This window comes from Canis lupus, chromosome 1 (assembly GCF_003254725.2).
Source record: "Canis lupus dingo isolate Sandy chromosome 1, ASM325472v2, whole genome shotgun sequence".
Lineage (NCBI taxonomy): Eukaryota > Metazoa > Chordata > Mammalia > Carnivora > Canidae > Canis > Canis lupus.
In genome coordinates this window covers 105,479,117-105,503,597 of record NC_064243.1, presented here as the reverse complement: position 1 = coordinate 105,503,597, position 24,481 = coordinate 105,479,117, and the positions used below count along the sequence as shown (strand labels likewise).

General features: G+C 47.1%; 2 protein-coding genes and 1 pseudogene across 2 annotated transcripts in view; 1 reads left to right on the top strand and 2 right to left on the bottom strand.

The window, feature by feature from the left end:
* Positions 1 to 22,288, bottom strand: part of LOC112643398 (sialic acid-binding Ig-like lectin 5) — a 26,154-nt gene extending 3,866 nt beyond the window's left edge. Inside the window, exons 1-10 of the mRNA XM_025421431.3 lie at positions 22,115 to 22,288; positions 9,289 to 9,424; positions 9,053 to 9,129; positions 8,594 to 8,974; positions 8,090 to 8,368; positions 7,841 to 7,888; positions 6,841 to 7,098; positions 6,474 to 6,758; positions 6,157 to 6,256; positions 5,280 to 5,370 (exon numbers count right to left, since the gene is read on the bottom strand). Of these exons, the coding sequence (XP_025277216.3) occupies positions 5,280 to 5,370; positions 6,157 to 6,256; positions 6,474 to 6,758; positions 6,841 to 7,098; positions 7,841 to 7,888; positions 8,090 to 8,368; positions 8,594 to 8,974; positions 9,053 to 9,129; positions 9,289 to 9,296 (1,527 nt within the window). The 5' untranslated portion in view covers positions 9,297 to 9,424; positions 22,115 to 22,288. The remainder of the gene's footprint in view (positions 1 to 5,279; positions 5,371 to 6,156; positions 6,257 to 6,473; positions 6,759 to 6,840; positions 7,099 to 7,840; positions 7,889 to 8,089; positions 8,369 to 8,593; positions 8,975 to 9,052; positions 9,130 to 9,288; positions 9,425 to 22,114) is intronic.
* LOC118352930 (syntaxin-12-like) lies at positions 9,115 to 10,636 on the top strand (annotated as a pseudogene).
* SIGLEC14 (sialic acid binding Ig like lectin 14) lies at positions 18,783 to 24,481 on the bottom strand. Its single transcript, XM_049109353.1, is given in 6 exon segments — positions 18,783 to 18,843; positions 19,790 to 19,844; positions 19,847 to 19,897; positions 20,002 to 20,259; positions 22,340 to 22,618; positions 22,844 to 24,481. Coding segments are annotated over 6 exon segments (1,203 nt in total). The 5' UTR covers positions 23,343 to 24,481.

The window sequence follows — 24,481 nt, the reverse complement described above, 5'->3', positions numbered from 1 at the left end:
AAAAACTGTTAAAAATACTTCCATGTCTATATACAAATTATTAGAATAACAAGAGAGCTTAGGGGCACCTGGCTGGCTCAGTTGGAAGAGCGTGTGGCTCTTGATCTTGAGGTTGTCAGTTCACGCCCCACATTGGGTATAGAGATTACTTAAAAATAAAATCTTTTTTTTTAAAGATTTATTTATGATAGAGAGAGAGAGAGAGAGGCAGAGACACAGGAGGAGGGAGAAGCAGGCTCCATGCGGAAGACTGACGTGGAACTTGATCCCAGGACTCCAGGATCGCGCCCTGGGCAAAAGGCAGGCACTAAACCGCTGAGCCACCCAAGGATCCCCTTAAAAATAAAATCTTAAAACAAAACTGGGGCATCTGGTGGCTCAGTGGTTGAGCATCTGCCTTTGGCTTAGGTCGTGATCCTGGGGTCCTGGGATCTAGTCTCTTGCCGGGCTCCCAGGAGGGAGCCTGCTTCTTCTTCTGTCTATGCCTCTGCCTTTCACTGGGTCTCTCATGAATAAATAAATAAGTTCTTAAAAAAAAAACTAACGAGAGCTTAGCAAGCTGGGAAAATATAAGATCAATAAACGTCATTGCTTTTCATGCGTTGCTGCATCTACTGAGAGAATGAAGACAATTCTGAGCACCCAGATCAGCACTCCGAAGAGGTGAGTGTCACAGTGAGGAGATGAACATTTACAGTGAAGCCCCAGAAGAACTCTGCAGGGGCGTTGGGCCTCACCAAGGTAGAGAGTAGAAGATGTATAGATAAATTGAGGAACTGGCTACTGCTCAATCTTTTACCACCTACCGCCCATAGTCCATGTTACAGGAACATCTGTGACCAGAGGATGGAGTCTGAGTGTGCTCACTTCTCCATCAATGATTCAGGAGAGTGAGTCGTTTATTGAAATACAAAATCTTTTAGGAGAAAAATACAGGAGGGTGCCTGGATGGCTCAGTTGGTTAAGCGGTTTAGACCGCATCTGCCTTTGGCTCAGGTCATGATCCCCAGGTCCTTTAAAAGAGGCCCCCCCCACCCCACATTGTGCTTCTCTGCTCAGCAGGGAGCCTGCTTCTCTTTCTCTCCCTCTGCCCCTCCCCCTGTTTGTACTCTCTCTCTCTGCCGCTCTCTCTCAAATAAATAAATAAAATCTAAGAAAAGAAAGAAAAAAGAAAAGAAAAATATATCTGCAGAGGATGCATGAGGCCAGGTGTTTCTTGTGTAGTATCTGCTGTGTAATCCAAAAGGACAAGTTGATTTAATATAATTCAATATAATGATGACATTATATTTGCATGAAATTCAGCTGCTTGGTTCAGCAAGCCATGACAGTTAAAAACCAGAATATCACAAATTTTCCAGATGGTATCTCTATCTCTGTAAAAGCATGGTGCAGTACGCTTATGAATAGATCTAAAACACTCCAGCTACCAAAACAAGAATCTAAATGACACCTAAGGCCAATTTGTAATTTTATAAAATTCTAAAACACTTTATAGGGATCCCTGGGTGGCGCAGCGGTTTGGCGCCTGCCTTTGGCCCAGGGCAAGATCCTGGAGACCCGGGATCGAATCCCACGTCGGGCTCCCGGTGCATGGAGCCTGCTTCTCTCTCTGCCTGTGTCTCTGCCTCTCTCTCTCTGTGACTATCATAAATAAATAAAAATTAAAAAAAAAAGAAATTTAAAACACTTTATAAAATTTTTAAGTTTCTTCTTCTTCTTCTTCTTCTTCTTCTTCTTCTTCTTCTTCTTCTTCTTCTTCTTCTTCTTCTTCTTCTTCTTCTTCTTCATCTCTATACCCAATGTGGGGCTCGAATTCATGACCCGGAGATCGTAAGTTGCATGCTCCTCCAACTGAGTCAGTCAGGCATCCCAACACCTCGTTGTAAATTTTTTTTAATTAATTAATTTATTTGAGAGAGAGAGAGTGTGTGTGCTTGCAAATTGGGGTAGGGAGCAAAAGGAGAGAGAGAGAGAGTTAAGCAGATTTTGCGCTGAGCACAGAGTCTGGTACAGGGCTCCATCTCAGGACCCTGAGATCATGACCTGAGCTGAAATCAAGAGCCAGCTGCTCAACTGAGCCACCCAGAAGTCCCAATGCTTATATATTTTTAATCAATATTTTAATTCTAAAAAAAATATTTTAATTCTGCATATCATTGATGAGTGATCAGAAAATGCATTTTTAAAAAGATTTTATTTATTTATTCATGAGAGACACACAGAGAGAGAGAGGCAGGGACATAGACAGAGGGAGAAGCAGGCTCCCCATGGGGAGGTCCATGCAGGACTTGATCCCAGGACCACAGGATCATACCCTGAGCCAAAGGCAGATGCTCAATGGCTGAGCCACCCAGGCGTCCCAGAAAATGCATTTTTAAAAAGATAACATTTATAATAGTAACAGAACTAGCATTAAGGAAGTAAAATAACAAAAGGAAGACCTATCTGAAGGAGTCCTACATCTTTTTTGAAAAAAATTTAAACTAATAGATCCCTGTTTTTGTGGACAAGAAGACTTGAATTCACAAACAAGTAAATTCTTCCCAAGTTGATCTATAGATTCAATGTAATTCCAGTAAAAATACCAACAGGGGTGTTTATTGGGAACTTGACAAACTGATTCTAATGTTTAAATAGAAGAGCAAAAGGCTGAGAATAGCCAAGACACTATTAGATAAAATTAAGGAAGGGATCCTGCTCTATCAGATATCAGTACTTGGTCTTGAATCTACAGATCGGTTGCCTTGCCTCTAGAGATAGTTCTGGCTCAGACAGTTAAATTGACCACTGGAATAGAATAGAGGCCACAGACAGAGGCCCACATGTGTACTGAATTTTGATGTATGACAGAGTGGTGTGGCAGATCAGCAGAGGGGCAAGAGAAAGGTTATTCCATACACGAAGGAGAAACATATAAAGGTCAGCGCTGCACCCTACACAAAAATCAACTCCAAGTAGATTAAGTCTTTACATGTCCAAAGGAATACATAAAACTTTTAGTAGGAATTATACTTGAGGGATGTACTTGGGGGACTCAGTGGTTGAGCATCTGCCTTTGGCTCAGATCGTGATCCCAGAGTCCTGGGATCGAGTCCTGCATCAGGCTCCCCGAAAGGAACCTGCTTCTCCCTCTACCTATATTTCTGCCTCTCTCTGTGTGTGTCTCTCATGAATAAATAAATAAATTCATGAGACACAGAGAAAGAGGGAGGCAGAGATATAGGCAGAGGGACAAGCAGGCTTTATGCAGGGAGCCTGATGTGGGACTCAATCCCGGGCCCCCAGGATCATGCCCTGAGCCAAAGACAGATGTTCAACCTCTGACCCACCCAGGCATCCCAAATAAATAAAATCTTAAAAAAAAAAAAAACTACACTTGAATATCCGTCTAATCTTAGAATAAGAAAGGTTTTCTTAAATGAGACCCAAAAGTCACTAAACAAAAAAGGGGAGATTGGGGAATATGGTTATATTACTATTAAGAACGTACACTCATCAAAGATCACCTTTAAAAAGTAAAGACAAATTACTGAGAAAAGTTATTTATAGTGTGTATAACCAAGAAAAAAATTAGTATGAAGACGCACAAGCTCTCCAATAAATTCAATAAGAAAGTCAAACACCTAGGCTCCTGGGTGGCTCAGTTGGTTAAGTATCTGCTTGGGTCATGATCCCCAGGGTCTTGGGATCGAGTCCCAGAATCCCATGTCAGGTTCCCTGCTCAGTGAGGAGTCTGCTTCTCCTTCTGCCTCTGCCCCTCCCCCCTGCTCATGGGCTCTCACTCACTCTCTCTCTTTCAAGTAAATAAATAAAATCTTAGAAAGAAAGAAATAGAAAGAAAAGAAAGAAAGAAAGAAAGAAAGAAAGAAAGAAAGAAAGAAAGAAAGAAAGAAGGAAGAAAGTCAAACACCCAATAGGAAAATGGGCTGCAGATAGGACCAGGCACTTTAGAGAGGAGGTGTTCATATGCCAATGAAGACAGAGATTTTCATCCTCATTGGAACGAATGAAGTGCAGATCAATACTATAGTTATATAGTGAGACGACAAAAAATTCCGAAAATCAAGTGCTGCAGATATTATAGATCAACAGGATCTGATAGGCACAGATGGGTATATTAATGGATGCATTCATTTGCTTTGGAAAACCATTTGTCATGATCTTGTAAATTGGAACATTCACATACCCCTGACCTAGTAATCAAATTCTTAAATAATGCTGAAGAAAAATTCTTGCATGTGAATGCAACGAGATATGAACAGAAACATCTGGAGCAACTCAAATGTCCACCCACAGGAACTTAGGCAATAGACATAATCATAAAATGAAACAGGCAACTGTAACTTCATGCAACATAGATGCATCTCTGTGACGTCACTAGTAGTGGTGAGTCTGCAAAGCTAGTCCAAGAGGAGTGAACAGAGTGTGAAGCCTTTGCAGGTTCAGAAGCAATTTAACTGAGTAGCAGATATTTCAGGCATATATATGTGGGATAACGCTAGCAAATGAAGATTCAGAGCAATGTTTAAAGGGATATGTCACAGAGCAACACGAGCAGATATAAGTTATGGTCAGTGTTTGAGGTGAGTGTTTGGTGGGTTCACAGTTGCTTATCATATTGCAAATAAAACGAGTAAGTACAAGTGAACAATGCTTGTTCCCATGATAAGAGCTTGGCCATGAATAAAGTATTTTGGATAACTCCATTTAGGGCAACACGGGCTCAATTTTATAGAAGGGCAGGGGCACCTGGATGGCTCAGTGGTTGAGCGGCTGCCTTCAGCTTCGGTTGTGATGCTAAGGTTGTGGGATCGAGTCCTGCATGGGGCTCCCTGCAGGGAGCCTGCTTCTCCCTCTGCCTGTGTCTCTGCCTCTCTCTCTGTGTGTCTCTCATGAATAAATAAATAAAACCTTTACAAATAAATAAATAAACATCAGACCAAGAAACGTGACTCGATTCTCTAAGCAACGGGCATAGACAACATCACTGAAACTCCAGAACGGCTGGAAAGCGATCGATTTTGGGAGAGGCTCTGTCTGGCTGTATCTAGCAAAGAGGTGAGGTGGGCTCAGTGATCAGCAGGAGTGGAACAAGAGTTGACCAGAGGGTCATTGGGTCACTGGGAGATGAAGGGGAAGAACAGAAGAGAAGTCAATCCCCAGCTGTCTGCCCAGGTGGCCAGACTGGAGCAGGGGTGGGGAAATGCGGAGGAGCTCCATCTGGACTCCGAATGGACAAACCTAGCCCCCATCCCCACCCCCATGCGAAAGAAGACGCCAGCATCACTCACCCAGGTACCCATGACAGGATCTTCATCATCCATGCCGTCTCCACTCCCAGATGTCTGCTTCCTGCGGGCTTTCATTCTAAAGGGAGAAACCAGCACCCTGTAGCCAGGGTGGCTCAGGTACACATGGGCAGGCTTCCTGCTCCCTGGTGAAATGGCACCCAAACCCCGGAACCAGCCTCAGACCTTCCTGATGTTCAAGTAAGCACTCCATTCCCCTGGATGAGTGGATATTTGGCCAGACCAAATGTCCATCACTAAAGAACTCTCTCATATGTAAAAACTTGGGCCCCCGGTGGTCATTGCAGTGTTATTCGTGATAGCCAAAAAGTAGAAACAACCCAAATGTCTATCAATACATGAGTGACCAATACAATGTGCTTCATCCATGTGATAGGATGGTATATGGAAATAAAAATAGGACAGGATACTGATGCACGAACCCTGAAAACATCACGCTAAGTGGAAGAGGTCAGTCACAAAGCACCATGTGTTGTAGGATTCCACCTATACAGAGTGTCTGGAATGAGCAAATGTAGAGAGACAAAAGAGATTGCCTAGGGCTGGGGGGGGGGGCAGGATGAAAATTAGGGAGTGGAGGGTTTCTTTCATTTGTTTCCTTTTCTTTTGGGGCTGATGAGTCCTATAATTGGGGTAATGCATGCACAACTCTGAATGCACTAAAAGCCATTGAACTGTACGCTGTAAATGTACGGGAATTACATCTCAATGAAATTGTTATATCCCCCACCCCCACCCCCACCCCCAAAAAAGACCCCCTCTGGATCTACTCTACTCTACCCTGCATTTCTGGGATTAAGTGACCTCTCTCTGCACTCCCTGTAGTTCCCCAACATAGACTTACATGCAAAAGAAGGAGAGGCACAGACATAGGAACAGCAGAGCAGTGGCACCAGCACCTCCAAGAGCTGCAGGCATGGCTCCTGCCAGGAATACCGATTTCCCTGCAGAGAAGAGGTGTGAAACTCCCTACCAGCACTCAATCTCTTGCCTTCCTACCTCCTCCCAGAACGTGCTGCAGGGCCTGCTTGGGCCCCAGAGATGGGAGACCATAACTCACCAATCACCTTCTGTCCAGGCCCCCGCCTCAGCTTCAGGCCTCCTTTTTTCTAGGATCCGGACTCCCTCCTCCCACACCTCTGCCCCCAAGAGCACCCAGACCTGGCAGCAACAGGACAGTGGCGCTCTGTTTCCCGTGCGCATTCCAGGCCTCGCAGCTGAGTCTGAGGCCAGAGCCCAGCGGCCCACGGAGGCTCAGGGAACTGTTGGCCCAGGGCCCCTCAGAGCTGGAGGTGACAGTCAAGGAGGCATTGCTGTGGTTCCGCTCCAGCAGCCCCTCCCCCAGCCGCCAGCGCAGGGTGGGGGCCGGGCGCGCGTGGGAGGAGCAGGTGCACTGCAGCGCCTCGCCCTCCCAGGAGCAGGAGGGGCTGAGCGGCCACGGGGGGTCTGGGAGAGGGAAGAGAAGGGGTCAGCGGTGCCCCTGCTCCCCAGGCCCCGGTGTCCTGCCCCCAGGAGTCCCCTCACTCACAGACCACAGAGAGGTGCAGGGAGACGTGCTGGGAGCCCAGCGAGTTCTGAGCTCGGCAGGTGAAGTCTCCTTGCTCCGAAACCCCTACTTGAGGCAGGTCCAGGATGGGACTTCTGTAGATGGGGGTGGCATTCAGGGCAGGGGACCCCTGGAACCAGCTCAGCTCCGCAGGGGGGTTGCTGTCAGCAGCACAGAGCAGTTGCAGAGCCCAGCTCTTCTGGATGAGAATGGATGAGGTGTTTTCCAGAATCTTCAGGGCTTTGGGAGAGAGATGGAGAGAGGGAGAGGGAGAGACAGGGCATCAGCTGTGGGAGGCTCTCAGTCTCCATCCCTCCCTCCTTCCCAGGATCCCATTGCATCTCTCCTTCCTTGACCCACTGAGTTGATTCCATCAGGGCTGAAAAGCTGGGCTTTAACACCCAAAAGAGGTTGACCTCAAGTGTCTGGGCCTCATAACTTCAGGGGAGACTCAGTGTCCCACTAGGACATGCCTGGACTGTCCGGTGGCTTCACTCAGTGAACACAGCAGGAAATAGGGGTGGAGGGTTAGGAAGAGTGCCAGAGCAGTGCCATTGGTAAAGTGAAATGGGCTTTGAATTGTGTGTTTGTGCATGCTTGCACATGACAGTAGAGGTGCATGGACCCATGGGATGTGCAGGAGGGAGGGTGCTGATTTTTTTTTTAATTTTTTAATTTATTTATGATAGGCACACAGTGAGAGAGAGAGAGGCAGAGACACAGGCAGAGGGAGAAGCAGGCTCCATGCACCGGGAGCCTGACGTGGGATTCGATCCCAGATCTCCAGGATCGCACCCTGGGCCAAAGGCAGGCGCTAAACTGCTGCGCCACCCAGGGATCCCAGGGTGCTGATTTTTAACCTTGCTTTCTCCATATCTGATCCCATTCAATCTATGATCCCTACCCTCTTGTTGGGGGCTGACTCCCTACCCCCACATCAGGGCCAGGTCCCAGACCCCCAAGAAGACAGATTATTTCCTACCTGCAACATCACTGAAGAAGATGCTGATGGTGAGGTTCTGGGGAGCGTCTAGGATGGAAAGATATGGCCCTGCTTCAGATGTGAAGATTGGAATGGAAGTAGACCCAGCACCCAGGGAGGGGTTGGGGAACACAGGGAAGGTGGACATGACTGTCCCTGTTGACTCTTCACCTACCCTCCCAAAGGGTATTCACGCATTCACACAATCCCCACTGCCCTGAGGGATCCAGCCATCTCTCCAGCACTCACAGGACACATTGAGCCTGATGGTTCTCTCCACAGTGCTCTGAGCTCCTGGCAGGGACACCCGACAGGTGAGGTTGCTGCCATGGTCCTGCAGCCTCGGGGTGAGGGTCAGCACTGAGGAGGACATGGTCTGGGGGTCCAGCCGGTCCAGAGCACCCCCTACCCAGGAGAAGGTGAGAGGTCTTCCCCCTTCGCAGAATCCCGGCAGACTGCAGGTCAGGTTTTGGGGGAAGCCAGACCTCAGGGGCTCCAGAAAGTGGATGTCCGGTTTCTGTGTCAGGGCTGAGGAGGAGAGAGGGAGGTGCCTGGGCCCTGGGCTTGTGGGGTCCCAGAGTATGACCCTGAGAGGGACCAGGGCCTCAGGGCACAAGCTGACCCCAGGCCCGCATGTCTCTTCCCACCATCCTAGCCCCCAGACCTGGAGCAGGGAATGTTCCAGTGTCCTGTTCCTGTTCTAAGATGGGAGTTTCCAGGTCCCAGAGCCCTCTCCTGAGGCCACTGCCATACCTGCCACCTTCAGGGTCAGCTTCTTATCTCTGTAAGTATATCTCACGTTATCTCTCTCCACTCGGAATTGGTAGACTCCCTGGTCGCTCGTCCTGGCCTCTTTGATTCTCAGGGAGCAGTTGCTGTCCGGGGGGTTCCCGATGAGGTGGAATCGGTCCTGGGTCTCTGTCTTCACCTTTATCCTTCGGTTATTTGTAGCCACAGGCTGGGAATTGTATATATTGTCCCCATCCCGGAACCAGTACATATATGGGATCCCAGAGGAATACCACCGGCTCCAGGGATAGGAGAAAGAGCAGGGCACGTCTGCACACAGACCCTCCTGCACTGTTACTGATTCCTGCACTCGGAGCTCATACTCTGCATCCTTCTGCAGGGACCCTGGGGGGACACAGAGGCTTGGCGGTGGGTCCAGCCCACTCCCACCTGTGCCCAACCCCCCTCCCTTGGCCCACTTACCCCCCCACAGCAGGGGCAGCAGCAGCAGGGGTAGCATGTCTGCAGCCACCAGGGCAGGAACGTGGGTGTAGATCCCTCTGTCAGGGAAGGAAATGCCCTGAAGGAGGGGGTGAGGCCGAGGAAGCCCCAACAGGAAGCAGTGTGTGACAGAGCTGTGGTCACCATGGATGGGGAACTTGGGCAACAGGAGCCATGGTGGGTGGTGAGGTGGGGGCTGAGAAATTATTATGTCTCACCTCTGCATCTGACACAGCAGGTTAAAATACCGAGGCCCCTGGAGGCTGGCATGCTTGTCCAGATGTAAGTCTGGACAGTGATTGCCTTCCAAATGATGTTTAAATCAAGAGTGAGTTTAGCAAAGGGCCAGAGACGCTAGAAAAGAGAAACAGGGAGTATGCAGGCAGCCTCAACTCCTTCCCCCAGCTCTTTCTCTTCCCAGTTCCCCATCAGTCTCTGTGTCCAGTCCAGGGGCTGCTTCAGGGAATGCCAGGCAAGGGCAGTAGGTCTTGGCTCTTCATCATGTCCTATAGTCCCTTAGACATGTACCAAACCTGTAGCCCTCTGAGCTTCAGCTCCAGGATTTCATCTAGACCCACTGCAACCACATGCAGCAGATCTGCTGAGCCATGGCTCTATAAAGAACTTTTTTAAAGATTTTATTTATTTATTCATGAGAGACACAAAGAGAGACACAGCCAGAGGGAGAAGCGGGCTCCCTGCGGAGGAGCCTGATGCAGGACTCAATCCCAGGACTCCAGGATCATGCCCTGAGCCAAAGGCAGACGCTCAACCACTGAGCCACCCAGGCGTCCCTGATAAAGAATTTGATGAGCTAACTAGGAAGTAAGCAGGATTCAAGCAACCAGAGGAAAATCTGCAACAGTTGCAATATTCCACAAATCAGCTGGCTGGGGAAACAAATGAATAACCCAGAACTTGAGAAAGATGGCCTCCTGAATGACTTCTCTGAGGCTGTGAAGGATTTCTAGGCTGTGCAGGGAACGGATCTGGAAAAGAAAAGAAGAGTATAGCCAGAGTGAGAGGTGAATCTCCTCTCTCTGCAGAGGAGAGGCAAAGAGAGAGCAGCTCCCCTTGTTTGATGGCCACAGGAGTGGGACCAGACACAGAGAGCCAGGAGAATGAGGTGGGTCATCACGGAGCAGGATCGGAATTTATTAAAGAGTGAGAAAAGGCAATTTGGCAGCTGCATACTGACATTCTGGATGCCCATCAGATGTTTAAAGATCTGGCCATGATGATCCATGACCAAGATGACCCAATTGACAGCATGCATAGAAAAGCCAATGTGGAAAGCTCAAAGGTGCTTGCAGACAGAGCCACTGGTCAGTTACAGCAAGCTGCTTTACTATCAGAAAAAAAAAAATCTCACAAAACATCTGTATTCTGGTGCTTCTCCTGTTTGTGATTACCGTAATCTTGGTACTTATCTGGCAAATTTGAGGCAATTGCCTCAGAGCTAGCTTTTGCAGAGCTGTTTTCAGAGGCTAGTGCTAATTGGAATCTTGCCAGAACAAACATCACAGGAAGAGAGCACAGGAAGAGAGCCCACGTTGGGACTCGGGACTCGGGACTCATCCCTGGACTCCAGGATCACACTCTGGGCCTAAGGTGGCGCTAAACCGCTGAGTCACCCAGGCTGCCCAGGAAGCTTTTTATTTCCATTTAGCTGTGAGTTTTATGATGAAAGTGCTTGAAATCAATGCTTAATAATTTTTATCTCTTGAGATTTAATCGGCCAAGGACCAATCATGAAAAATGAAGCCATACTATGTGTTTCAGCAGAGGGAATTCATCATGAAGGATTTGTTATCCAGATGTTGGGAGGTGAATGGAGCCCTGCCTAGAAATCTTGGACCACTTTAAGTACCCAGCTTGAGGATTTTTTTGTTTGTTTGTTTTTAGTCTTTTTAAAGATTTTTTAAATTGAAATACTTTTGATGTATAACATTAGTTTTTGGGACACCTGGGTGGCTCAGAGTTTGAGCGTCTGCCTTTGGCTCAGAACATGATCCCAGGGTCTGGGAATCAAGTCCTGAATCGGGTTACCTGTGAGGAGCCTGCTTCTCCCTCTGCCTATGTCTCTGCCTCCCTCTTTCTGTGTCTCTCATGAATGAATAAATAAAATATTTATTAAAAAACATTAGTTTTGAGTGTACAACACAGTGATTCAATATTTGTATATATTGGAAAATGATCACCACACTAAGTCTAGTCAACATCCATCACCATACATAGTTACACAGTTTTTCTTGTGATGAGAACTTTTAAGATCTACTCCTTTAGCAACTTTCAAATATACAATACAGCATTATTAATTATGGTCACTATGCTGTGCATTATATCCCCAGGACTTATTTTACAGCTGGGAATTTGTACTCCTCCCCCAAGTTTTATTTATTTGTATTTTTAGTAATTTCTACACCCAACATGGGGCTTGAACTCATGACCCCAAGATCAAGAAGAGTTACATGTACTTCTGACTGAGCCAGCCAGGTGCCCTGCAAGTTTCTACTTTACAACCTCCTTTATCCATTCTGCCCACCCCTGGCCTCTGGCAGCCAACAATGTGTTCTTTGTATCTACAAGTTTTGTTTTGTTTTTTGTTTTTTAGATTTCACTTATAAATGAGATCACATAGTATTTGTCTTTCTCTGTCTGACTTATTTCACTTAGCATACTCCCCAGGAGGTCCATCTGTGTTGTCACAAATGGCAGGATTTCCTTATTTTTATGGCTGAAGGATATTCCATCATGTAAGTATAAACTGCATCTTCTTTATCCATTCATCTACGGATAGACACTTAAGTTGTTTCCAGTCTTGGCTACTTTAAATAATGCTGCAGTGAACACAAGAGTTCATATATCTTTTTGACTTAGTTCTTTCATTTCCTTCAGATATATACCAGAAGTGGTATTACTAGATCATATGGTAGTTCTATTTTTAATTTCTTGAGGAACTTCCATACTGCACTAATTTACACCCCTGGGATCCAGCTCTGCATTGAGCTCCTTGCTCAGCAGGGAGTCTGCTTCTCCCTCTCCCTCTGCCTCTCCTCTGGCTTGTGCTCTCACTATCTCACTCTCTCTCTCAAGTAGGTGAATAAAATCTTTTTTTTTTAATTAAAAATAAAAGATGCCATACGGTGGCCTGGATGCCTCAGACCGTTGGGCAGCTGGCTTTTGATTCTGGCTCGGGTCATGATCTCACGAATAAATTTAAAAAATAAAATAAAATCATTTTAAAAACCCAATATTGTATTAATGTCAAGTGAATCTAAATTAATATGCAGAATCAGAGCAATATAATTACCCAATCCCCCTGGTGATTTTTGTGGAACTTGATAACCTTATTATAAAATTTATATTGAAGGGGTGCCTAGCTGGCTCAGGGTAGAGCATGAGACTCTTGATCTCAGGGTTTGAGGTTAAGCCCCACATTAGGTGCAGAGATTACTTAAAATTTTTTAAAATCAGGGACGCCTGGGTGGCTCAGAGGTTGAGCATCTGCCTTTGGCTCAGGGCATGATCCCGAATTTATTTATTCATGAGAGACACACAGAGAGAGAGGCAGAGACACAGGCAGAGGGAGAATCTGGCTCCCCAAGGGGAGCCCGATGCAGGACTTGATCCCATGACCCTGGGATTACGCCCTGAGCCAAAGGCAGATGCTCAACCTCTGAGCCACCCAGGCGTCCCAAAAACTTTTAAACATCTCTTAAAAATTTATATTAAGGTAGAAATTTCCAAGTGTACCCAGGGCAATTATGAAGAACAACGTGCAAGGAGGGAATCTGGAAGATATCAGGATATGTTACAATGTTATAGAAAATAAGATGGTGTTGTACTGACACAGGGATAGACCAACAGACCCATAGAGCAAAATAGGGAAGCTAGAAGTAGTCCCTAACCACAGGCAACATCCTGTATAACAGAGAAGGAGATACAAAGAAGTGATAAAAAGATAGACTTTTTAATACTGTATGTGGGTAACTGGGGATCTAAATGCAGTCAAATGAAATTGGATCCCTAGCTCATATCATGCCCCAAACCAAGTGCTGATGGATGGAAGACTTAATGTTTTATGAGAGATGGAACAACAGCAGTAATAAATCACCAGCCACTAAGTGAGAGAAGAAATTTACAATGCATATAACCATCAGTGTCTGTAATATAAGAATTTCTACAAATTCATAAGAATAAGAAAATACAGACAGAAATGGGCTCCCATGAGCAGGTGCCTCATAAAAGTTAGCATACAATTAGCTAATAAATGAATGAAAAGCTACTCTACCTCATTAGTAACAAGAATTAAGATACTACCATAAGAGGACACTCATTGTACTCATACATGCTCCTCATTGGTAAATATTAAAGTATCTGAAAACACCAAATGTTGGGGCATCTGGGTGGCTCAGTTGGTTAAGCATCTGACTTTGGCTCAGGTCGTGATCTCAGGGTCCTGGGATTGAGCCCCACATCAGGATCTGAGCTCAGTAGAAAGTCTCTTTCTCCCTCTCCCTCTGCCTCTCTCCCCACTCGTTCTCTCTCAAATAAATAAATAAATAAATAAATAAATAAATAAATAAATAAGAATCTTTTTTAAAAAATGAAAATACCAAGTGTTAGTGAAAGTATGGAGTAATGGTTGTTGCAATATAAGTTGATATAAATGCTTTACGGGAAAATAGCATCTGCTAATAAACTGAGGAAGTGCTGAACCATGACCCGGCATTCCACCTGTAGAGTTATGTTCTAGAGCCATGCTGTCCAATATGGCAGCCTGTCACCATATGTGAATTGACCACTTGAAAGGTAGCTATAAGGATGTGTGCTGTAAATGGCTCTACAATGTGCCATAAGGGTGAGGCACACCAGTTCTGAAGGCTTGGTACAAGAAAAATGAATGTAAACAATCTATTCTGGTATTCTGAGACCAAATCCAATGTAGACGTGGGGAAGAGTTTCCCCCCACCACGACTAACAAGCAGTTCTCAGACACCAGCACAGTGTCCGAGAATTCACTTCTGCTCCATTCTGACTTTCTCCCTGGAGATAGCATCAGATCCCATAGGTTAAGGGTTCGGTCCTACAAGTCTCCTTCCTATCCCCACAGTCCCCTTCATATGTCAGTTGCAAATCCAGGTTGTTACCTGTACTTCTCACCAACTGGCTACAGACCAGAAGTTCCCAGGAACTCATCCTCAGACTTGATTAATTTGCTAGAGGGGCTCACAGAACCCAGAGAAACATTTAACATTTAACTTGCTGGATTACTCGCTTATTACTGTACTCAGGTACAGCCAGACAGAAGAAATGCACAAGGCAAGGTATGGAGAGAAGACGTGCAGCTTCCATGTTCTCTCCAGGCATGGCACTCTCCTGCACCTGCATGGATTCACCAACATGGCAGTTCTTTGAACTCAGTCCTCTTGGGTTTTGGGGTTTTTAAAAAAGACTTTATTTATTTATCTTTTAAGTAACAAAGAGAGAGCATAGAGGGAGAGGGACAAGCCGACTCCCAGCTGAGCAGAGAGCCCAATGGTGGGCTCCATCCCAGCATCCCAGGATCATGACCTGAGCTGAAGGCAGGCACTTAACTGACTGAGCCACCCAAGTGCCCCATAGGTTTTTTAAAAAGATTTTATTTCTTATTTGAGTGGAGGGAGGAGCGGGGCGGGGGGGGGGGGGGGGCGGGGGGAGGAATGAGACTCTGAAGCAGAATCTGCTTGATCCCAGGGCCATGAGATTATGACCTGAGCAGAAACCAAGAGCCAGAGGCTCAACTGGCTGAGCCATCCAGGCACTCCCTGCTTACAGATGTTTAAAATAATTGTGAAATTATCTAAGTGTAAAAAAAATTATCTAAGTGTATCCAAATGTATCAGTTATATAAAACAGTACTGAGACCACTTCTATTTTACCATCTGCTTTCTGAGGATTAACTATGCTGGAAACAAAGTCTTCTAAAATTTGTTTCCTTTCTTTTTGTTTTTTAAGATTTTATTTATTTATTCATGAGAGACACAGAGAGAGAGGCAGAGACATAGGCAGAGGGAGAAGCAGGCTCCCTGCTGGGAGCCCGATGCAGGACCGATCCCAGGACCCTGGGATCATGTCCTGAGCCAAAGGCAGACACTCAACCACTCAGCCACCGGCATCCCTAAAATTTGTTTCTTAATAAATAGAATAGGAAGATCAACTCAAAACCAAGTCAGAAACAAGCTACAAAATGCAATGAATAAACTTAAAAATAAGCTGAAAGCACTTAAGACATGGCTTCCCCAAAGAGAGAAGATAAAAAATAAAATCCTGAAATATATGTCACATTTCTCATTAAGACCCATTAAAAGAGTCCCTGGGTGGCTCAGCTGGTTAAGCATCTGCTTCAGCTCAGGTCATGATCCCAGTATCCTGGGATGCAGTCTCACTTGAAGCTTTGTGTCCAGCAGTCATTGAACCCCACATCAGGCTCCACACTCAGTGGGGAGTCTGCTTGTTCCTCTCCCTCTACCCCTCCCCCTGCTCATTCTCTGTCTCTCACACAAAGAAATAAAATAAAGTCTTTTAAAAAATAAATGTTCTATTTTGGTAAAGTAAACATAACACAAAAAAACCATTTTAGCTATTTTGATCATTTTAAAGTATACATTTCAATGGTATTAAGTACATTCACCCTGTTGTGCAACCATCACCATCATCCATTTCCAGAACTTTTCATCTTTCCAAATTGAAACTCTGTAAACAATGAACATAACTCTGTATTTCCCTTCCTTCTAGCCCCTGACAATCACTATTCTACTTTCTTTTTCTATGACTTTGCTCCATGTACCTCATCTAAGTAGAATCATACAGCATTTGTTATTGTGTGTCTGGCTTATTTCCCTTATCATAGTATCCTCAAGGTTCACCCATGCTATAGCTTGTATTAGAATTTCCTTCCTTTTCACAATTGAATAATATTCTATTGTGTGCATACACCACATTTTGTTTATCCATTTATCCACTGATGGATACTTGGGTTGCTTCCAGCTTTTGTTGTTGAGAATGAAGTTGCTGTGAACATGGGTGCACATAGATCTGTTGGAGTCCCTGCTTTCTGTTCATTTGGAGGTCTACCTAAAAGAGGAACCACTGGATGTGGTGAAATTAGGAGTTTCAAACATGAACATGAGGGTGGGAAAGTGAATTCGTTTGGGTATTCTGGAGAACTCTTGAATACTATCCTCTGTAGCTGACTATATGCCAAATCATGACGAAGCCATTCCATATCTACCATGAAGAAAAGTGCTGGTCCTTCTTATTTTCATTGAAAAATCATATTGGGGCACCTGGGTGGCTCAGTCAGTTAAGCATCTGTCTTTGGCTCAGGTCATGATCCCGAGGTCCTGGGATTGAGGCCCACATCTGGCTCCCTGCTCAGTGGGGAATCTGCTTCTCCTTCTGCCTCTGCTACTCCCCCTGCTTGTGCTCTCTCTCTCACTCTCTATCTCACAAATAAATATATAAAATCTTTTAAAAAAAGAAAAGAAAATTCATATCAAAATCATAAGTAAAAGCCCCAAACTGGAAACAAATGCAGTCATTGTATTTTAGAATAAACAACTGGAAGGATGTTCACACATGGAATACTAATTAAAAGCAAAAACAAGACTTACAAATGGGTGACAGACACATGGAAAAGTGCTCAACATTGCTCAGCATCAAGGAAATACAAATCAGAACCACAGTGAGATACCACCTCACACTCTCACACTGCTGGTGGGAAGGCAAGCTGGTGCAGCCACTCTGGAGAACAGTATGGAGGCTCCTCAAAAAGTTGAAAATAGAGCTACACTATAGCCCAACAATTGCACTACTGGGTACTACTTAAGCCAAAAATACAAATGTAGTGATTTGAAGGGGCACTTGCACCCCAATGTTTATAGCAGCAATGTCCACAATAGTCAAACTAGGGAAAGATCCCAGATATCCATCAACAGATGAATGGATAAAAAAGAAGTGGTATATCTATACAATGGACTACTACTCAGCCATCAAAAAGTAAAATCTTGCCATTTGCAATGACATGGATGGAACTAGAGGATCTTATGCTTAGGGAAATAAGTCAGTTAGAGAAAGACAATTATCATATGATCTCACTCACATGTGGGTTTTAAGAAACAAAACAGGATCATAGGGGAAGGAAGGGAAAAATAAATAAGACAAAATCAGAGAGGGAGACAAACTGTAAAAGACTCTTAAATCATAGGAAAAAACAGGGTTGCTGGAGGGGAGGGGAGTGGGGGGATGGAGTAACTGGGTAGTGTAATGAGCACTGGGTGTTATATAAGACTGATGAATCATTGACCTCTACCTCTGAATAGTACACTATATGTTAATTCATTTAATTTAAATAAAATAAAAAAATAAAAGCAAAAACATACTGAAACCAAAAATGAATTTTTGATACATGTAACAACATGGATAAATCTGAAAAATTTAAAACTGGAAGAAGTCAGACCCTAAAGAATATATAACATTTGAGGCCACTTACACAGTGCACAAACCTGACAGTACAGATCTGTATTAAAAAAAAAAAAGAGGAAGTCAGTATTTCTGTGACCATGTTGATTTGAAGGAGCCCAAAAGAAAGCCCAATACTTTCAGCATGGCATTCAAGGTTCCAAATTTCTTTTTTTCCTTCCTTCCTTCCTTCCTTCCTTCCTTCCTTCCTTCCTTCCTTCCTTCCTTCCTTCCTTCCTTTCTTTCTTTCATATTTTACTTATTTATTTAACAGAGAGAGAGCACAAGTAGGGGGAGAGGCAGGCAGAAGGAGTGGGAGAAGGGAGCCTGACAAGGGGCTTGATCCCAGGACCCTGAGATCATGATCTGAACCAAAGGCAGACACTTAACCGACTGAGCCACCCAGGTCCTTCAAGTCTCCAAAATTTCTGACCTTGCCTTCTCTCCCACCATGGTCATGTCCATCGTCCTGCTGGTTCTTCCTGCCAAGTTATAGGTATAAGAGCGCTTCCTCTCATCTGCCAGCCTGTCTCCATCCTTGGCACATCTCCACTGGAGCTGCCTGCCCACTGCCCATCCCTCCTGCCTCAATGGTAGGTCCTGACCTCCAGGGATAGGGGGAAAGAATCTGTGCATTGAACTTGGTGGTGGAAGCAAGGGTGTGCATATAGGTAAACATTCATCTAGTTGCATTCCTTAGATTTGGTTATTTAATCAATTTAAGTTAGGCTTTGAAACACAATAAACTGAAGGGCTTCTTTGGAACATGTTCAACAAAAAAGAATAGAAGATTAAGATATAATTTTGCTTGAGAAACTTCCACATGGGCATTAAATAGTAAAATCAATTTGTATGTTGCATTTTTTTAAAAAATTATTTATTCATGAGAGACACAGAGAGAGAGAGAGGCAGAGACACAGGCAGAGGGAGAAGCAGGCTCCACGAAGGGAGCCCAACGTGGGACTTGATTCCGGGACCCCAGGACCACGCTGTGGGTCAAAGGCAGGCACTAAACCACTGAGCCACCCAGAGATCCCCTGTATGTTGCATTTTTAATAAAGCTTTCATTTGTAATTAAATGTAAGGGTTTATAGCGATTACTGGGAGGTAGGCGTCTTTCATCTGGGAAAGAAAAGCTGTACTCCTGACTTACCGTGCACTGATGTCTACACTGAGAGGGAGGTTTGGGAGACCAGAAACACAGGGGTTAAGCAGATAACTTCTGGGTCACGGGAAGTAAGCCCCCAACTCCCTTGGCAGGGGCAGGGCTGGGTATGGAGAGGGGGAGGGGCGAGAGGGGTGGGGTGGGCAGTACTGGAAAGGGGAGGCAGGTTAAATAGATGGAGTCTGGCATAGGCAGAAACAGGGGGGCGTCAGTGGGGGTGTGTATTAGTCAGATTTTTTATTTCCTGTATCTTAAAAAGCTTGCTGTCCGGGGAGAGACCACCCCTCCTAGGATCAGCCAGTTCTTCAAGATGGCAAAGTGCTCTGCCAGGAGCACATCTTTCACATCAAACCAACCAATCCCCAGCCAGGGTCCCACAAATACCCCTTTTCTCTCTGTCTCTAACTTACACACTAGACCACAATCTCCCCTGCCCTAAATCACCCAGGACAGGGGCCAGACAACTAGAACCACCCCTATGGGCCAAAGTCCCACAGAATCACTCAAACTAGCTCATCCTGAACAACTCTCCAGGCCTTGCCTTTCCCACAGAAACCCCTGGAAAGGCTCCTGCAAGGCTTCCCCTGCACCTGCTTCTGCCTCCCATCCAGAACGTGGTGCTTACAGATCCCCTGTGGCCCTGCACGGCCTGGCACGCCACATTTCCTCGGGAAACATAAGTAGTAACTTCTTCTGATGGTGTTGGCCTGGGCATGTCATCACTCATTCACTTCCCCAAATTAAACCCCCAGGGGTACAACTGAGAAGGTTTTGGTTGAGAGGTTCCAAAGAGAAGCTGGCTATGACGTCCCCATATCTGCCCCCTGGGCTCCAGGTCACTCCCGTCTTGAGAAGAAGGAAGCCTCTGTCAGTCCCTCCGCCTCACTCTCTGGGGCCTCCACACCTGCAGAACTGACACAGGTCTCCGATCAGAGAGCTGCCACTTTAATTCCAACTCCAACAGGTAGGGGGTGGGGGGACAGCTCAGCCCCGTCTGGAGTGCAGGGGCCCATCAGCAGACTTCCCTGGAGAGGGACAGGCCCACGCACCTGCTGAGGAGGAAGCCAGCCCCCATGAGGGCCCCTCTGATCAGGGTGAGGACCTGGGCCAGGAGCTCTCCTGTTCTTCAATCACACAGTTGCAAGAAGAGGGGCTTCCTGAAGAAGGGGGTACAGAGGATGAAGTTCTGTCCCCAAGCCCCAGGCCCTTCCACACTCCAAACACCTGACCAGGCTGTCCACCCCCAGAACCTTATTACAACTTTGCACAGAGAGGCTGAAGGAAATGTGCTGGAAGCCCAGTGGGTGCTGAGCCTGGCAGGTGAATTCCCCTTCATCTTCAAACCCTACATGGGGCAGCTCCAGGATCCCTGGAGCTGAGGATTGGGAGGGGCTCAGGGCTTTTCCTTCCCAGGACCAACTTAGCATGGCAGGGGGGCTGCTGTCAGCACTGCAGACCAGAGGCAGGTATTGGCCCTTCAAGACAGGCAGTGACAAGTGGTTGGTCAGGGTCTTCAGGACTGGGTAAGAGATTTACCACTTTGAGGGTGGAACTGAGAGATCTGTCTCTTCCTCATCTTCCCACAGAGCCAGCAGTGAAAAGACAGGTCATGTGACAAGAGCTAAGAGGGTAGGCAAATCATGCCTGAAGGGGCAATGACCCTGGTGGTTGAGTCAGGCCACCAGAAGGAAGGGGGCTGGGACACCTGGGTGGCTCAGTGGTTGAGTGTCTGCCTTTGTGGCTCAGATATTCATTACTGGGTCCTGGGATTGAGTCCCACATCGGGCTCCCCACAGGGAGCCTCCTTCTCCCTCTGCCTGTGTCTCAGCCTCTCTCTCTGTCTCTTATGAATAAATAAATAAAATCTTTAAAAAAAAAAAAAAGAAGGAAGAGGGCTGCACTGAGGTGGGGAGGGTGAGAGGTGGGTGGGCAGCTCTGGCAGAGATGTGTCCAGAATGGAGACAGGCTGGCAGATGAGGAGAAGCGCTCTTGTACCTATAATTTGGCAGGGAGGACTGGGAGCACAAGAGACATGATCAGGGTGGGAGAGAAGGCAGGATCAGAAATTTTGGAGCTTTGAGTGCCAGGCTCAGGGCATTGGGCTTTGCCCTGAGGTTACTGGGAAGCAGCAGGGGATATGAATAGGGAAAATGCAGAATCATGCTGGGTCTAGAAAGATCATGCTGGGGCCAAGTGGGGACCTGTGCCAGAGAGAGTAAACAGGAGGCAAGGAGGCTGAGGAGGAGGCTGAGGCAATGGTCCAGGGTCCAGGATAAGATTGGAGCTGGGTCTGGGGCCAAAGGTAAGAAAAGAGAAATGATTTGGGAAACGAAGTTCTAGAGACTCACTGACTCATGGAGTGCAGCTGGTGAGAAGAAGAGTTATCTAGCCTCCTGTCCAGACCATCCCCTAAAGATAAGTAGCAGAAGCAGGGACAGGTGAGAGGCATGAGCAAGAGACAGCTACCTGTGCAGATCTGTGGCCGAATAGAAAGTTGTGGAAGACACAGGAGAGGGATGAAGACTTGGGACAGGATGAGGATGCCCAGCAAAGTGGGTGTCCAGGGTGGGGCTACAGGGAATGGGAAAGATCAGTGATGAAGGAGGGCAGATGGAAATTCAAGCGCAGGGAGCAGAACCCGGAGCAGTCAGAATCAGAGACAGAACAAGGTGGAAGGGTGGCTGCCAGGGGCTGGGGAGTCGGTGCGTGATGGGCACAGAGTTTCGGTTCTGCAAGATGGAGAGAGCTCTGCAGACCCATTGCACAACACTGTGAAAGCCCTCCACACCGCTGAGCTCTAGCCTTAAACATGGTGAAGACAGTAAGTGTTATGTTGTATCTGTCTTATTACAATTAAACAAACTCTAAAGCTAATGAAAAAAGGAAGGGGGTCAAAAGGTACCAACTTCCAGTTATAAAATCAGTAAGTCACGGAATGTAACGTGCAGCGCGGGGACTACAGTTAATCGCGCTGTGTTGTATATTTGAAAGTTGCTAAGGGGGTAGATCTTAGATGTTCTCATCACAAGAAAAAAAACTTTGTAACTGTGGTGAGGGGTGTTAAGTAGACTTATTGTGATGATCCGTTTTGCAATACACACAAATACCAAAACATGTTGTACACCTGAAACCAATACACTGGTATGTGTCGATTAGAACTCAATTAAAATAAAACATACATAACACACACAGGCTAGAGCAAAGAAGCAGCAGCAGCCAGAAGCAATCCTGGGTGCACCTGGGAGACACCGGTGAGGTGAGTAGGGGCAGGTACAGACCCGGGGGCTGAGGAGGGTTTCATCCCCAAGCCCTGAGCCCTGTGCTGGCAGACCCTGCTCCCATCACAGTCCCAGGGAATAGAGTGTCTTTCCTACCTGTGTAGTTTCCCTGAAAAAATGTGGGTGGTCATCAATTGTGGAGCGTCTGAGAACGAAAGATGTGATGAGGCGCAGGGTGGGCTTTCGCCCTTTACAGGAGCTCCTTAAGTGAAGGCATGGGGCTTTCCAGCTTCCCCCAATCTCCTTCAGAAAAAGGATTCCAGGACTGACCTCTCCTTCCCCCACTGCCCTGAGGGATCCAACCATCCCTCCAGCACTCACAGGACACATTGAGCCTGATGGTTCTCTCCACGGTGCTCTGAGCTCCTGGCAGGGACACCCGACAGGTGAGGTTGCTGCCATGGTCCTGCAGTCTCGGGGTGAGGGTCAGCACTGAGGAGGACACGGTCTGGGGGTCCAGCCGGTCCAGAGCACCCCCTACCCAGGAGAAGGTGAGAGGTCTTCCCCCTTCGCAGAATCCCGGCAGACTGCAGGTCAGGTTTTGGGGGAAGCCAGACCTCAGGGGCTCCAGAAAGTGGATGTCCGGTTTCTGTGTCAGGGCTGAGGAGGAGAGAGGGAGGTGCCTGGGCCCTGGGCTAGTGGGGACCCAGAGTGTGACCCTGAGAGGGACCAGGGCCTCAGGGCACAAGCTGACCCCAGGCCCGCATGTCTCTTCCCACCATCCTAGCCCCCAGACCTGGAGCAGGGAATGTTCCAGTGTCCTGTTCCTGTTCTAAGATGGGAGTTTCCAGGTCCCAGAGCCCTCTCCTGAGGCCACTGCCATACCTGCCACCTTCAGGGTCAGCTTCTTATCTCTGTAAGTATATCTCATGTTATCTCTCTCCACTCGGAATTGGTAGACTCCCTGGTCGCTCGTCCTGGCCTCTTTGATTCTCAGGGAGCAGTTGCTGTCCGGGGGGTTCCCGATGAGGTGGAATCGGTCCTGGGTCTCTGTCTTCACCTTTATCCTTCGGTTATTTGTAGCCACAGGCTGGGAATTGTATATATTGTCCCCATCCCGGAACCAGTACATATATGGGATCCCAGGGAAAGACCACCAGCTCCAGGGGTAGGAGAAAGAGCAGGGCACGTCTGCACACAGACCCTCCTGCACTGTTACTGATTCCTGCACTCGGAGCTCATACTCTGCATCCTCCTGCAGGGACCCTTGGGGGACACAGAGGCTTGGCGGTGGGTCCAGCCCACTCCCACCTGTGCCCAACCCCCCTCCCTTGGCCCACTTACCCCCCCACAGCAGGGGCAGCAGCAGCAGCAGGGGTAGCATGTCTGCAGCCACCAGGGCAGGAACGTGGGTGTAGATCCCTCTGTCAGGGAAGGAAATGCCCTGAAGGAGGGGGTGAGGCCGAGGAAGCCCCAACAGGAAGCAGTGTGTGACAGAGCTGTGGTCACCATGGATGGGGAATTTGGGCAGCAGGGGCCATGGTAGGGGGGTGAGGTGAGGGCTAAATCATCCCATCTCGCCTCTCTGTCATTTGCAGGTGGAGCCTGTGAGCTACTGAGATGGTGAGAGGCTTGTCTAGGGGGATAAGGCCCCAGAACTGCAGTCCTTTCTCATACACCTTAGGTTTTCTTTTCTTTTCTTATTTATTTTGGGGGGTGGCACAAGCAGAGGGAGGGGCTGAGGGAGAGAGAGAAGCAGACTCCCCAGTGAGTGGGGAGATGGAGGTGGGGTTCTATCCCAGGAACCCGGGATCATGACCTGAGCTGAAGACAAATGCTTAATGGACTGAGCCACTCAGGCGCCCCTCCTCATGCACCATGTTTGCACAGGGAAGAGAACACTACCTCACCAGCTCCCTGGCATCAGAGCCTCTGGGCGCTGGAAGAGATCAGAAGCAAATGCATTATCACATGATGGAGCTCTAAGGAGAGGCTCCCAGGCTGAGGGGCCAGGTGGCAGGGTCTGCCCCTCTGTCAGAAGGTAAGTTCTCAGGGACAATTACATCAGGTAGACGTGACTTGGTCCACAGTAGTTACAAGGGATGTGGTTCCCACCAGTGACCCTGGGGCCTCCTGACCCCATGGGTTTGGGTCCCCCGTCCCACCACTGTGCTCATGCCAGGCAGCTTCAGACTCTGGCCTTGGTGTTGACGCAGGATTGACCTGAGAGCGGGGCACTTGGAAGGTAGTAGTGACCGGGCTTAGGACAGTGTCTGGCACTGAGCATTAATTCATCCAAATGATGTTTCCTGGACACCTTGCATGTGCCAGGCCCTATTTTAAGGCTGGAGATACAGCAAAGGGTCAGCTCTGAGGATGGAAAATAGGAGTCAGAAACTAGTTAGAAGATAAACAGTTAATAAAAAATTAAAATGCACTATCTCTTAAAGAGTGATATATTTTAAGGGGAGGGGGGGAAACCCAAACAGTAAAACAGAAGAGGAATCTTTGAAGACTGCTGAA